The sequence below is a fragment of the Brachycentrus maculatus genome, unplaced genomic scaffold (genome assembly GCF_059751285.1).
Source record: "Brachycentrus maculatus isolate JH-2025_06_01 unplaced genomic scaffold, ASM5975128v1 h1tg000395l, whole genome shotgun sequence".
Classification (NCBI taxonomy): domain Eukaryota; kingdom Metazoa; phylum Arthropoda; class Insecta; order Trichoptera; family Brachycentridae; genus Brachycentrus; species Brachycentrus maculatus.
The window spans coordinates 114,575-130,299 of record NW_028281144.1 but is presented as its reverse complement, the minus strand read 5'-3'; the positions used below and the strand labels follow the sequence as shown (position 1 = coordinate 130,299).

Here is a 15,725-nt window from a genome sequence, read left to right as displayed (position 1 = left end):
TAACCTCATTTTACGATGAATTGTTAATTACCATGCACATCGGAGTAAGGTTTTGTTCAGCAACAAGCAAGCAGATAATCTCGTTCCTGGTTACTTAGTATATAAGGACACAGAGTGAGATTGCGACCATCACACTGGTTTGTGTTGTCTGAAAGGATTTGTCCACAACGAGTTCCAAGATGAAGGTAAGAAACGTAATTTGGTATTATTTTTAACAAATACAAATGTTTAAAAAAAGGTCTTTCAATCATACGCATAACTAGTTCATTTGAAAAATATACAATTATGTACAACTTTTATAGCAACTTGAAGAAAAATACAAAATAAAATGATCTGAAAGAATGTAAAATAAGACAAATGCAAATGTCAAGAAAAATGCGTAAATTTATACGAAGTACTTGAAGAATACATGTTTTATTCCAGTAGATACAACTGAAACTTTTTTTTGCTAAAAGTATCAAGTTTGGCTATTATTTTGTTTGCTAGTAATGAATTTTGTAAAATTACATTACAATTACGTACTTTTAACTCTTATAAGTTTTTTCTCTTTTTTTTGTTAAAAAAAAATTGCTTTGAGATTCACTTTGTGGAATAACATGATGATTTAGATATAAAAAAATACCTCTTGAATAAAACTACTTTTGAGTTAATTAATGTAGATCTAGTATCTTCAGTACCCGAAACTATTTGAATATCAATAAACTCAAAAATGGTTCCACACAATTGTCTAATTTTAGTATTTGAAAAGTACATATATTGACAATGACGCGTTTTGCAGTTCCTCCTGGTAGCGTTGAGCCTGTTTGCCGTGTGCCGTGCCAGCCTCGTAGCCCTCCATCCCGCCGCCTACGGCGCCCCCTTGGCGTACTCCGCCTACTCCGCCTATGCTGCCCCCGCCCTGAAGCTGGCCTACCCCGCCCCCTTGGCCTACGCGGCCCATGCACCCCTGACTTACGTCTCTCACCCGATAGCACTGGCGGCTCCCGCTCCAGTCATTCAGCCAGGGTAAGCTCTTCAATAACCCTTCTTTCTGAACCTAATTCTAGAATTGCGGGCATAATTTCTAAAATGATAAAGCTACACGCATTTACTATGAAATCGTAGTCATACAGGAGAAAATGACCAAGTGCATTTTTTTTACAAAACCGTGGTCATTGACTATTTGATATCTTACTAGCTTAATATTGCCCTGAAAAAATCCCAAAGGATATTAAACTTGGAAGTATAATATATTAATTTGTTAAAAATGACTAACTGCATTGATGTTTATTTTCTGTCAGCAAAACAGGCAAAACTGACTTAAATGGGGCCTCCTGAACATTTTACGTTTTGGTAGTTGGTCACTTTCTCCTGTACGACTTCGAAATTTTGTATTGTCATTATTATTTTCTATTATTTTTTTAGCATTATTTTTATTGTAAATAAAAATAATGCTTGACACTGGCAGAAATATCCTTTCACTGGGCGACTGCCAAATAAATCATTTTAAAAAAGTGTTCTTCAATAAACAGTTCTTAAAACAACTAAAGGAAGATTTTAGCCAACCATAAATTTCATGACACTGGGTCTAATCGGTCAATCATAAGAACGTTGCCTCCAGCCATATCGAAGACTTTAGACACACGTACTTGAATTTTCTTCTTTACGTGTCGTGTCAGGTCTCCCCGACGTTGACAATCACTTATGATAAAGTGTCTATATTTTGGGCAGTCCGCAACAGCTCGTCGACTCTCCGTAATCCTGTTCACTCGTGTACAAATATTACGGACCCAGGAGATCCGCCTTTTTCCGACTTTTCTCTTCTTCTACCCTCGATCTTACGGTAAGTTGATGATCAGTTGCAGTAGTTTGTACTTTTCCCCTCTGACCACATGTTCAAAATAGGACACATTCCGGGTTTTTAATATTTGATATTAGTTCCCTATTCGCTTTTGTTCTTTGGAGAACTCTCGCATTACTGACCATGTCCGTTCAGGGTATCCGAAGCATTCTTCGACGCATCCACATCTCAAATGCCTCCAGCTGGTTCACGCTGCTCATTTTAAGGTTCCATACAAGGGTACTTGCATACATGATGCATGTTTTCTTCTTCTTCATCTTGTTGTAGGCCTTGTGGACTGTTTTTAAGAGGGATTAGCCTCCTGCGATGTCGATTCCCAGCTATCGACCCATAACTTTGGTAGTCTGCCCGAGAGTCGTCTACCATGGGGTTTTAATTTTATTATTTAATCAGGTACGTTGCTGCTACCCGTGGATCAGTGCACGTTGCCCCCCTCCCCGGCAACACCCCCTACGCCAGCCACCACCTCAATCTCGAGCCAGCCCCCGGTACACACTAAACAGGAAGGATAGTTCCAACAGTCTTCCATACCAACATGGAGATGAAGGGAAATCACACTTGCAGTAAGTGCTATGAGTTCCAATAAACTTGTTTGACGAGATTCGTGTGTTTTTATTCCAAAACCATTCTCAAAATAGACATATCTATATTTCATCAATATTTGAGTAAGTACTTGATATCAATTTTATTCACTAAGCACCAAGAATATTAATCTGAGACAAACAAGGAAATATATATGGTTATAGTCTAAAATTATTTACTAAAGTCGCTAGTTCAGGCCACTTAAGAGGGGATATTACATATTGGGTATACGTATTTGGTGTTTTTGGTAAGTTTTAAGGGGTAATATTTTCACTGAATAAAAAAGATTTTCTTAAAGATATCGAATTAAATTTCAGTATTTTTTTTCTGTTATTCTACACGCTAATAAAGAAGGTACAGGTATTTTGAAGAAAATATATATATATTCACATTAATGGGTCTATACTATAAAAACAAATGAATGGGAGTTTACCAAATGAACAAAAAATATTGAAATCACATTGGTATCAGATATTAGTTGATAAAAATATTATTTTTCGTAAAATCAAGCCCTGAAGTATTTATTGTATGGCCGTTAATTCCACAGTCGTTTCTACTGGTAGTGATTTAATTGCTCTCCACTCTTCTGCAGTTCCTCTATCGGCTGGCCCCCAAAGCTCACTCGCTTGAAGAGACTTCTTGATACGCTAAAATATACATAAATAATACACTTCATTTAAATATTAAAAAAAAAAACAATTATTTGGAGGTAAAAAATTAGTGCAAGATGTTATTTTTACCGATATTTCGTGTAAACATACCTCGAATAAACTTCCTTCAGAACAGAAGACGAGATAATAAATCATGTAAACTGGTATGCAAGTGATGGAAGACAGACACAAAGTCCAGCCAACATAAATACTCCAAGATGGATAAGGTTTCCCGAGGTACGCAAGTTCACCGTTCCATACGATAGTTGTGATGAAAATAAACTGAAATTACACATGAAATGGTATAATACATGCAATTATCAAAACACTTTTTAGGCCGGGTTTACATTGAGTCAGTTACTGACGTCAGAACTGGCGCCGAGAACCAACCAACCACGTATACTGTTTACACCGGGAATATGGAAGTCAGCACTGACGCGACAGCGCAGTACTGACGTGAAAATTAATTAATACGATAACAAATGTCTTTGCACTGTTCCGTGTCTGTCTGCTGTGCTGTGCTGCTCGGGGTTGTGGAGGCGTCTGTGTGCCGCCCAACGTCAGGTCGGAATCGGATCTAGCTGACGAACTGAACTGAACTGAATTTTCTAGAACACCGGGGCACTTCTAGAAAATTGGGGGGTGGTTTTACAAACTTTTATTTATTTAGATTGGCAGTGACAGGGATATTGAAACTTTTAAATGTAAATTTACAGTAAAATCACGACACAATTTTGTTTCACATTTTCTAAAAATTTCGTAACTTAGTTCATAAAAAAACGCTTTGCAAGAGAAGGTCTGTCAGGAAGTCTAGATGCTTCTGTATGAGATCTGGGAATGCGGTGGGACAGCTTTCAATAATATGATAACAGTACCGAGTCAGCACTGACTTGCCTTGTGTTTGTAGCCAGTAACTGACTTAATGTAAATCTGGCCTTTGAGCTTTGGTGACAAAAAAGATTCTTCTTCTGAAACCTATTCGAATCCAATGACGCGTACCGCACCTTATTAGATCGATTTAGTCTGACCTAGTTCTACCTTGATCGTTGAACATATGAAGGCAAGGCGATCGGTCCTCCACTCTACATTATTGGATATAGGAGTCCAATACTATGGAATGGAATAATAATAATACTTTTTACTAACATTTTTGACATCTCAATAAAGATCAAGAAGAATATAGAATTTGGGTATTTATAGGGGTTACTACCTGTCAAAGGCTGGTTTCACCATTCACCATTTTTATTCACACTATTAAGATTTCGGAACTCATGAGTAGAACGGTGAATAAATTTAACAATCTACCAGAATTATTGGTTAAGGCCCAGTAATCAAAAGCTCGCAACCTAATTTTCTTTAAACCCAGGTAACATTTAATGTAATTGCATTTTTTTATAAAACATCGTTTTTATATTGAAAAAATATGTTTCAGTTCGAAATAAATATAATATATAGTTTTGAAAAGAAAAGAGTTATTGATAGGTAAGGAGTTAAAAAACAATTAAAAAAATATATTTTTAAAAAATACATTTTCTAAAAAAATATCAAATTCCAATCTAAATTCTAAAAAATGTGCGTGGAGACACGTCTGGCCCCTCACGGGCCGGCTGCTTTCTGAATGAAATATTTGTGTATCCCCTTAATAGATAATTTTACTTTTCATCACTCTGATTCCTTGCAAAATCAACTTTTCATGGATTTTGGTAAATCCTCAATTTGATTATTTATTGAGTGCAATTATGGTCCAAATTACGGAGTTTGCAGATAAAAGTATACGTACAAAGTAGATACATAATAAGTTGTGTTGTGGATAGGCTAATGGACTACTTATTTGCAATTGTTAGTACTTTATTTCAATTCTTGAATGAGGTTACCTATATTAAGACTGAGCGGTGATTATTAATATTAACAGCACTAACAATGAATTGTAAGGAAGGATGTTTGCATATGTATATTAGTAAACGATTGATTTATACCAGCGGTCAGAGAACCGGGGTAAAATACCCCAAAGGGGGTAATAATGATTTTTTTTAAGTAAAAAGGAAAATTTTCTAGTTTACTATTTCATAAACAAGTTAGTATTTTTACAAATTTAAACAAATCAGAAATCGATTAAACGCCGAAGACTATTCAAATTGCTCTTTCATCAAAAAGACAAATTTTTTAAGTAATTGAAGCAATATCATTACTCCAAAAACTTTAAAGGAACCCTGAAAACCTGAATTTTCGTTTGACCCAATTTCAAAAATTTATTTTGTTTCATATTATTTTTTGACATCTCATCAAAGATGAAGAAGAATATGAAAGTCTTGGCATTTACGGGGCTGACGACCGACAGGCTGGTTTAAGTGATCACTTTACACACGTGTAACATTCACCAATTCTACCCATTATTGACAACCACACTACTCAAATTCTTGAAAGTTCTATATATGTGAACCAATTTTTAAACATTGTTCTTGAATCACTATTCTTTTTCATCTTTGATGAGATGTCAAAAAATAATATGAAAATAACTCCTGTAATTGGAGATAATCCAGATTTTGTGAACAAGTATTTGGACACACTCAAAATGTTGTGAATTTATTTTGTTTGTCAATTACATACTTACTATTTTCATGTAACTTTTTTTCTTTTTCGTGTAAATTAATTCAATAAATAAGTTTCATTTTAAGCATACATACATTGATTCCCTTCTTTTCAAATGGGGGGAGGGGGAATATCGACTTACATAAAAATATCTTGGGGTAATGGTTAAAAAAGTTCCCCGACCGCTGATTTATACAATTAAAGTCTAGGATTTTACTTCTTACCATCAATATGGCAGGCGTAAGATATTTCCAGCAAATTTTCCAGACCCAATGGACGCTGTGACCGTTCATAAACTGAATATCTCTAACGAAGTTCTTATATCCGTATGTCCATCCAATAATCACGATCTCGATAAGACATATCAATATAATTCCTACAGAGCCGCTGTACCAATCCATCAGTTGGACTATGTATATTCCAGCCTAAAATTAAAAACATATGATTTTTTTTCGGCATTCACTTTGATTAAATTTTAAATAACACATGTTTTTTACCACTTTAGTATTATATTTATTTTCAACGACTAGTTTTGGATACTACGACTAGTTTTGTATAGGTACTACTACTTTCATCCACGGGTTTGAAAATAAACTAAAGCATTAATAAGGATAAATAATTATCTGTACTTTAAGTAAGGGGGGGGTAAGTTAGGTTCAAGTGGTAAAAAATAAGTGTTTTATTTACAATATCACATATCGCTCACTCCTTTCAACAACGTCATATATCAAAAATCGTCAATTTTCAGTTGTGCATGTTTTCGGAATGCCCAGTAAATGTACTATATCTCAGCAAAAGCGGCATACTTTTAACTTAATATTTACCCACTACAGGGCAGAAAGTGTTGTTTTTGCATTTTGAAGAAAAGGTATTTTTTAATAATTTTTTTAAATATACTAAATATTTTTCAAACGGAGAAAAACATTCAGGTTTTTCGTAAAAATATCTGTTGCATAGTAAAAAGTTCAATAAGTGGCTTGATATTTATTTTTAATACATTTTATTATAATTTTAAACTTTAAAAACGATCTCCTGAAAAATCAAGTTTTTTTTATATATGTTGAAAGAGTGAGCGAATATGAAATCTAAATAAATACAAATATAAATGTTAGTTTGTTCAAAATCTCAAAGCTTCGCCGAATTATTCGCCGATTGCTTTGAAATTTGACACAACGTTGCATTCAAATATGCGCGTGTTTTGTTAAAGCAGCTTTATGGACCGCAATTGTAGCGCCATGGGTTTAGCGTAAATAGTAACAGCAACACATGCAATACTAAGCATTGCTCATGGTGGAAAGCGGTCTTCTTGACAGCTGTTGTCATCTAAAATTTTCAATATTTTTTATTGTATTATTGGTCCATATTTTATTTTCTAATATTTTATTGCTTTACAAGCACTGTGAAATTATATGTTTATATATGTAGAAGTCAGTGCTTTCTATATTTTCTTTCCTTCCCATTTAACCAGACTGAACCGAAGCAACGTGTGGCCGGTTACACAGCAAGTATGAATTTACTTGAGCAAGTATGAATATATACCTACCTCATAAAGTTAAAGGCTTTGCGGGTTATTATTCATTTTAAAAAATGGAATTAATACTAGACATGTGCGATCGAGTCAAATAACGAATTTTTGAATGTTTTTTTTTGTGTCTGTGTTATTGAAAGGTTGATACTGCACAAAAAAGAGGAAATCATATCGTGGGTATACTGGCAAAAAACGTTAACTCGAAAATATGTAATTTTGACTATTGATGCAGTGTTATAAAGTTTTCAATGTTCTATAAGCTGGCAAAATACTCTAAATAGTTTGAAATTACATATTTTTGTGGTTCGCAAGTAAATTCAACCTTAAGTTTAATAGCGGGTATTTTATTCAAGCTTAATTTTTTTTTTAATTAAAGCTTTTTTCACTGTAATATTTATTAAATATTACCCTGTACTGGTACCTGAAGCGGAGGGCTGATCACCTTTCCTTCATGTGTAAACGATCAAGATAACACTGCGTTCATATGACGCAGTGCCCTTTGCACCATTGGGGTGCGGATAAGGGTTTTATTTTATTATTTAAATAACCAGTCTGATGATGTCGGTAACGACGAAACCCGGTCGCTGGTCAAATAAAAAAAGTGGAAAAGCTAAAAATATTGGTTTTAATCTAATAAAAATTAAAAATGCAATTCCATCACGAAGTGTCAGTAATATCATAATATAAATCTATTAATATATATCATAATATATATCATAATATAAATCTATTAAATAACAGGGATTATTCAAACTGGGATTTTAGAGCTAACGCTTTTTTTGCCACGATATACATCTCTTAGTTTTTGATCTATTATCTGCACTTTTGTGTATTTCTAGCTCTGCTGTTTGAATAATCAAATAGTTACATTTGTCGTGCAAATAATTGACAGTCCAAAAAATAACGTGCACCCGAGGAATGCAACAGTAGTCTTCCATTTCAGAAGAGCGGGATGTTCGTCAATCAGCGCTGATATGATGGCCTCAAGTTGAACGAACTGAAAACAAAGGAGTATTATTAGTGTTGTATTTCAAGTTCACGGGCTGTGTTTATTTCGGTTTGAAGTCTTATTAAAAGAATAAATGAGACACATTCTTAAAATAAGTCTTCAAACCGGCTATGCTCACTTATTATTCCGACTATTCGTCAGATATTAATGGTTATTTAATGCTATTATTGTAATTTGATGTATTTCCAAAAAAATCATCAGATATGAATGGTTATTTAATGCTATTATTGTAATATAACCCTGGACTGGTACCTGAAGCGGAGGGCTGATCACCTTTCCTTCATGTGTAAACGATCAAGATAACACTGCGTTTATATGACGCAGTGCCCTATGCACCATTGGGGTGCGGATAAGGGTTTTATTATTATATTATTATTGTAATTTAATGTAATTCAAAAAAAAATTAAAGCTAGATGCCTTTCAATGAGTTGCTTAAATCATTTAATGTATTTTTTCTTAAAAAATATTAATTCTTGCTTGCATTTTTTTAAACAAACCAACCATCACGCCACTGTCTTTACACACAATCTTTCGTTCGTCAACATTCACACTGACTTTATTTTATTCTGTTTCCTTATCTGACCGCATTCGAGTATTTGAAATACTTGATCATGGCACCTCGGTCTTCCTCTGCTTCTATTACCAACTACATTCGCCTCATAAATTTGTTTAAGTATTTTTTCTCCCTTCACTCATTCGATTCACATACCCAAACCATCTCAACACATCTTTCTTAATTTTGTCGATAATGCTTATCTCAGCCCATAATTCTCTCCTTGTATAACCATTCGAACATCTATCATACAACGTTCTGCCGCACATTTTTTTTTACAACAGGAATAATTCGGATAATTAACGAATAATTCAATACTCTCATTATTCATGTTATAATCTTCTCTTAGAATTGTATATTTTGTTTTTCACATCAAATTTATTTTGAATTATTATTACATACACCTCAATCATTGTGAATTCAGCGATTTACAAAAGCATCACTTACAGCAATTTTTATTTAGTATTTTTTGTTAAAAAATATTTAATCTTGATTCCTTTATTTTCACTAAAAACAAACTTACTAACCGTCACGCCGCTTCTCCACAGGGGTAGGCAGAGAGAATACAGCGCCACACCAATCTGTCTTTCCACACAATCTTACTTAAAATTCAAATTAAAACTGTTAAAAAAAACTTACGCAACTGTCGATTCCAAGGAAGAACAGCATGGCAAAGAAGAGAACGGACCAGAGATTCGACCAGGGCAGCATGGAGATGGCAGCGGGGTATGTCACGAACACGAGAGAAGGTCCTGCAGCAGCCACATCTTCTATAGCTAGTCCAGTTTTGTGAGCCATGAACCCGATCACTGAGAATACGCAGGAATCCCTAGGAAAAGTTATTGTGGATGAAAGAAACCTAAAGGTGGGGACTGATCGGAGTCATTTCGTCGTAACGTTTAGACGTGTTAATTATTATAAAAACGCATTAATGAATTGAAAGAATAATGACGTCCTGAATTTTTGTATATTTTGATGGGATTCATCAAGGCCCAGTATTCTTTAAATTTCCAACATAATGTTCTTTAAACCCAGGTAATATTTGATTAAGACACCGTTTTTGTATTTTAAAAACAAGTTTTCCTTGGAAATAAAAATTTGGTTTTGAAAAGAAAACAGCTTTTGAAAGGTGAGGAGTTAATAAAAAAAAAAAAAATATATATATATATATATATATATATATATATATATATATATATATATATATATATATATATATATATATATATATATATATATATATATATATATATATATATATATATATATATATATATATATATATATATATATATATATATATATATATATATATATATATATATATATATATATATATATATATATATATATATATATATATATATATATATATATATATATATATATATATTTATATATATATATATCCGTCCGGCTCTCAGCGCAGCCGAATGCTTACTGAATTATATTATTGCGCTTAGGGCTTTAAAATCCAGTTATATTTTTAAACGTATGCATTGCTTACATAATTGTTCTTTTATCTATTCTATATTCCGGGAAAACTATTAATTTTTAATTTTAAAGGTTTTTAAATATTATTATACTCACGACAGATTGTCATTCTTAAATTTATTGTAGCTAGCCATGTTGACAATACCTCCCCAGCCCGGGCCCAGAGAATAGAATATCTGGATTGCTGCGTCGGCCCAAACCTTCAATGAAAACAAATGTGACATGATACGTATTGCACAAACTACCTTATAGCATATTTTTTTAGCATAGTTGATGACACATCATATATTTTAATACTATCATGAAATAATATTCATTAATTACCATAGCACTATTCACACAATTATAACCATGTAAAATGTTGATCACATGCGATTTAAGTCGACCCGAGGACCAACATGCACTAGGGGCCAAAGTCTGATAAGCATTGATAAATAGAATACTTGAAAAATACCATTTTTGAGTTACATTAGTGTACACTGTAAGTTTCGAGAACTACAGAAGATTTTTATCGACAGGGGAGAATAAACCCTTATTTGTAGTTATAATTCAGTTTTATTTCACAATGTTGATGTTAATTCAACAAATACATATTTATCAACCATCGACAAATATGAAAGACTTCATTTGATGAAATTTGGTGTGTATTATATTATCTTGCAACACAGTATCATAGGATCTACTAAAAATTGCTAATCTTCGCATTTTACGAGTGCCTAATTATTATTACCATTATCAACCTCCGTAGTGTAGTGTTAGGTGCGTTTGGCTAACATGCTGGAGGTCCTGGGTTCGATTCCCGGAGGGGTCAAAATAAATAAGGATGATTTTCACTCTCATATTTATTTAACATCACCATGGACTGGTACAAGAAGCGCAGAGCTGATCCCTCGCCTTCATACAATTAACGATCAAGATACACTGCGTCGCTACGATGCAGTGCCCTATGTACCATTGGGTGCGGATAAGGGTTAAAAGAAAAATAAAAAAGAAATGAATTTTCCACGTGACCATTTGAGATTTATAAAAGGTATTTGAATTGTTATTAATAAACTTACCCTTAGGTTTAATAGCTGATGCCACTGTGGGTAAATGTAAAAGTAGATTCCATCTATCGCCCCAGGGAGGGTTATACCACGGAAAAAGAGTACGACTAGGACAAAGAATGGGAAAGTGGCCGTAAAATACACCACCTTCCCGACCGACTTCACCCCCTTCGCAATACAAGCGAACATCACTATCCAGGCAAATAAATTGCCAAATAGTAACTGCCACACCACGGACCCAATATGGTCTATACTCTCAGATACTCTCAATATCTCGTTGCTGTAATAAAAAAAACCAACTTACCAACAATGACACATAGAAATACACCATATATAAATAAATAAAAACATTGAGTCCTTTTTTAATGTTTACAAAATAAGTTTTCTGGAGTTTTTGTCAGGCCATTTATTAAACTGACATCGAGTTCATTTTTCTAAACCTAAAACTATAGTGAAAACGTAAAATTTTGCTAGTCTTGACATAGTAATTAGATTTAAGTTTTTCACGCACATTTCTTGGTGGAATTGCATTTTATATAATAAAATAATAACTACATATAGTTAAATTATTATAATTTAAAAAAAATTGACAGAAAAATAAAATAAAATCGTGGTTTTCAATCTCTGCATTGTGTATATAACATAAAATTTTGTCCAGCCTTTCACCAATCTGATGATGTCGGTACTGGGCACTGGTCAAATAAAATAAATGTGAAAAAACTATCGTTGTTATTTTACGACATATTGACTTGACGAAACTTTATTCAATAGCCATTTAAAATGAGCTTTAGTCCGAAAAATCCAGAAAAACTACCTTGTAATTAATGTATATTTGATAGTGAATTTTAAGATCTTTTTCTTACTGAAAATATTCTTCTGATGGTGTTTTAACTGAGATTAGTTCCCTTGAGACATTTGCCATTATAAAGTCAGGATCAGTTATCTGAAAACAAAAAATAATTGAAAAAAAAAAAAAACTTTTTATGAGTATCTTTTGGGAACTGTTATAATAATTCTTTAAATAAAATCTTGCTAGAATCAATGTAAAATAAATTCTCCGAAAGCTCTGCCACATACAATAAATAATTTAATAAATCTAATATCGATTGAGGAATTAATCTTGCAAAGTATTGCACGAATAAAGATTTGTACTTTTTATTATTGATTATGGTTATTGCCACTTTCAAAGTCTCATATTTTATGGAATGTTCCCTAGAAGAACAAGTCAAGTACATAATACTTACTTTTACGCATTCCTCCGTGTTCCAAGGATTCCCACAGTTTTCCCAAGGCAATGTTTCACCGAAAGAATTTTTAATAAAGATCAGAGGATACGTTAGAATAAGACTGTAGTATGCAGCACATAATACATTGATTAGTATAGTTGCATATCCAGCTCCTAAAAGGCAGTAATATGAAATATAATTTTAGATGTGTAACGCATTGCGAAGTAGCCGAAATTTAGTTAATGCATAGCGCATGATCGGCTAATTTTAGGTCTTAAGAAGATTTAAAGCGAAAATAGGGCGAGTGTTTTTGCCTAGAATTTTCACTCATGAATTACATGAAATTATAGTAACTTTAAACATAAAGAGTAAATCCACTCACAAGTAGGCATAGGCTATGAAACTTTTAAAGTTGAAGCCTGGGTAGGGACATGATAAACGGTGTTGCATAAGCCGTAGCTAGATTTCAGAGTCACTTGGACGTTAGGTAATTCAAAAAAAAAAGCGAAAATACATTATATTGTATACGCTACGAACTTATTTATTGGAATTGGATATTGTTGGTATATTGTTACGAAAAACTTTTTGAAAATTGTTCGGAAAAAGAATTTTATAAATTTTTTACGATATTTGATAATACTAAAATATTTTGGGTTGTATTTAAAATTATTTATTTACTTTGTGTAGATGTTATAGCAAAGAAGTGTATAATCACTTCTCTTCTCGTGTAAAATGTGAGTAAATTCAGAATGTATGAGAGCCAGTTATGCACCTTTACAAGATAAGTAGACATGCTTTCAACGAGATTAATTTCAGAATTACAAAAACTTATTTTTTTCCTAAAATGAGGCCAAAGTATTGGGTGCTCATTGCATTCCTACACCCATATACGTAGGTGCATATAGATAATATAGTAACTTACATATTTCACTTATAAAACAAAAAATGGCCGGTAAATGCAAAAGTAAAACAAATAAAAGTTTTTTTTTCTATTTAAAAATCATAGATAGGAAATAAGGAAAAAATTAAATTGATTAAAGTGATAATTCGCTCACTCCTTTCAACAACGTCATATATCAAAAAACTTGATTTTTCAGGAGATCGTTTAAAAATATAATACAATGAATTAAAAATAAATATCAAGCCACTTATTGAACTTTTTACTGTGCAACAGATCTTTTTAGGTAAAAACCACTTTTTAAATTTACTAAATATTTTTCAAATGGTTTTTTCTCCATTTGAAAAATATTTAATATACTTAAAAAATAATTAAACATAACCTTTTCTTCAAAATGCAAAAACAACACTTTCTGCCTTGTAGCGGGTAAATATTAAGTTTAAAATATGTCGCTTTTGCTGGGATATAGTACATTTTCTGGGCATTCGAAAACATGCACAACTGAAAATTGACGATTTTTTTATTTATGACGTTCTTGAAAGCAGTGAGCGAATTGTTGTGGTCGCATGCAAATTTATAAAGCACCATTCATTTATAAATACTCAAGCCATAACATACATCACTTGCGGTAGCTACCTAATGAGTTGGAAAATGATTATGATTGTAATACGAACCTTTAAATAGGGGGGAAATCCTGAACATAGTAATACAACCCACGCTGGAGAACTGACCTATGCTCGTCTCCAAGTAGTAAAGTGGTAATCCACATAAGAAGAGCATCAGTAAGTATGGCACCAAAAATGCTCCTATGAAGGTAATACATTAAAATTTTCATTTGGAAAAAACAATAACTTTTCATTTAGATAAGAATAATGTGTGATGTTTTTACATTATTAAAATAATTATTTTTTATTAAGTTTCATACAAAAAACCAAATGTGATTTAATAATGTTTATTAACTACTTTTTTACATCTCATCAAAGATGAAGAAGTATTTGGAAGTCTGGGCATTTACGGGGCTGACGACCGTCATAGGCTGGTTTAAGTTATCACTTTACACACGTGTAACATTCACCAATTCTACCCATTATTGACAACCACACTACTCAAATTCTTGGAAGTTCTGTATATATGAACCAATTTAGAAACCTTGTTCTCGAATCACTAGAACTTCCCTAGAGACATCTATTGGTGAGATGCCCCGTAAATGCCCAGACTTCCATATTCTTCTTCATCTTTGATGAGATGTCAAAAAATAATATGAAAATAACTCCTGTAATTGGAGATAATCCAGATTTTGTGAACAAGTATTTGGACACACTGAAAATGTTTATTAACTACCCCTAAAAAAATCAATACGGATTACATAAATACCAAGGGGAAAAATGTTTTTGTATTTTTAGTAATTAGGGTTTATAATGCTATTTTCAAGAGTGTTGCCGATACCATCAAGTGGTGTATTCAAATTGAAAAATAAACATATGTATGTATTTAGTCAATAAAATATTTAGGATTTAAATTTTGCCTGCATTAGAAAAAAATGAGGGTTCCAAGTTCAACTGCAATCACCTAAGAATTGTATCTTTTGTATTTTCTAATTTTCTTCTTCTATGGTTGTCAAATTAAATAAATAAGCAAATATAAAGGACATACCTCCGCCGTTTCTATAGCACAGGTAGGGAAAGCGCCACACATTACCAATCCCGATGCAATATCCAAGAGAAGACAGTAGGAATTCTGTTTTCGACGCCCAATTTCCTCTCTCCAATTTTTTATCTTTTCCCTTAAAATTTACATAAAATAAATGTTTCTCATATCATATTTAAGTGGGTAATTCAATCTTCTAATATTTTCTTACCTGGACTTGAGTCTCTTCATTTTTATTTGTTTCCATCACACTTTTTGAGACTAAATCACATTAAAGTTATAAGATAAACATTTTAATTATTTATGTGTAAACTTGTGAGATTCGAGAAGTGAACTGAGCTCCCGTGGTTGTACAATTCGTATCTCATTCACTCCATAAAGTGGATAATGCTCACTATTATGTATTGTAATGTTATATACATATCTAAGTGATGAATGTATTATCCAATCTAACCGTTTGATACTTACCATAATGAACCAAATTATAACCGAGGACATCTGAAATGTGCTTTTTATATTGATGATGCAACATTAACAAAATTGTTGAAAAAATCAACAAAATTAAATATAATTTTTAATTTGGATCACTCTTATATACCCAATGTAATAAATGTTGTTAAGTTAATGTTGAAAAATAAAATTGCATGTATGAAATCAAACATT

The 15,725-nt window shown here is 32.5% G+C and overlaps 2 protein-coding genes across 2 annotated transcripts; one reads left to right on the top strand and one right to left on the bottom strand.

Annotated features, from left to right (window-relative positions):
* Positions 1–60: 60 nt before the first annotated feature.
* On the top strand, positions 61–2,441 carry LOC148302964 (uncharacterized). Its single transcript, XM_088270768.1, has 3 exons — positions 61–185; positions 779–1,005; positions 2,234–2,441. Exons 1-3 carry the CDS (start codon positions 180–182, stop codon positions 2,337–2,339), a joined length of 339 nt encoding a protein of 112 aa, XP_088126894.1. The 5' UTR covers positions 61–179; the 3' UTR covers positions 2,340–2,441.
* A 370-nt stretch (positions 2,442–2,811) lies between these two features.
* Positions 2,812–15,437, bottom strand: LOC148302963 (sodium- and chloride-dependent glycine transporter 1-like). Its single transcript, XM_088270750.1, has 12 exons — positions 15,274–15,437; positions 15,069–15,198; positions 14,090–14,221; positions 12,536–12,690; positions 12,155–12,234; positions 11,304–11,571; positions 10,345–10,445; positions 9,391–9,610; positions 8,058–8,186; positions 5,886–6,086; positions 3,184–3,354; positions 2,812–3,069 (listed from the first exon to the last, which is right to left on the bottom strand). Exons 1-12 carry the CDS (start codon positions 15,307–15,309, stop codon positions 2,944–2,946), a joined length of 1,749 nt encoding a protein of 582 aa, XP_088126876.1. The 5' UTR covers positions 15,310–15,437; the 3' UTR covers positions 2,812–2,943.
* Between the last annotated feature and the right edge of the window lie 288 nt (positions 15,438–15,725).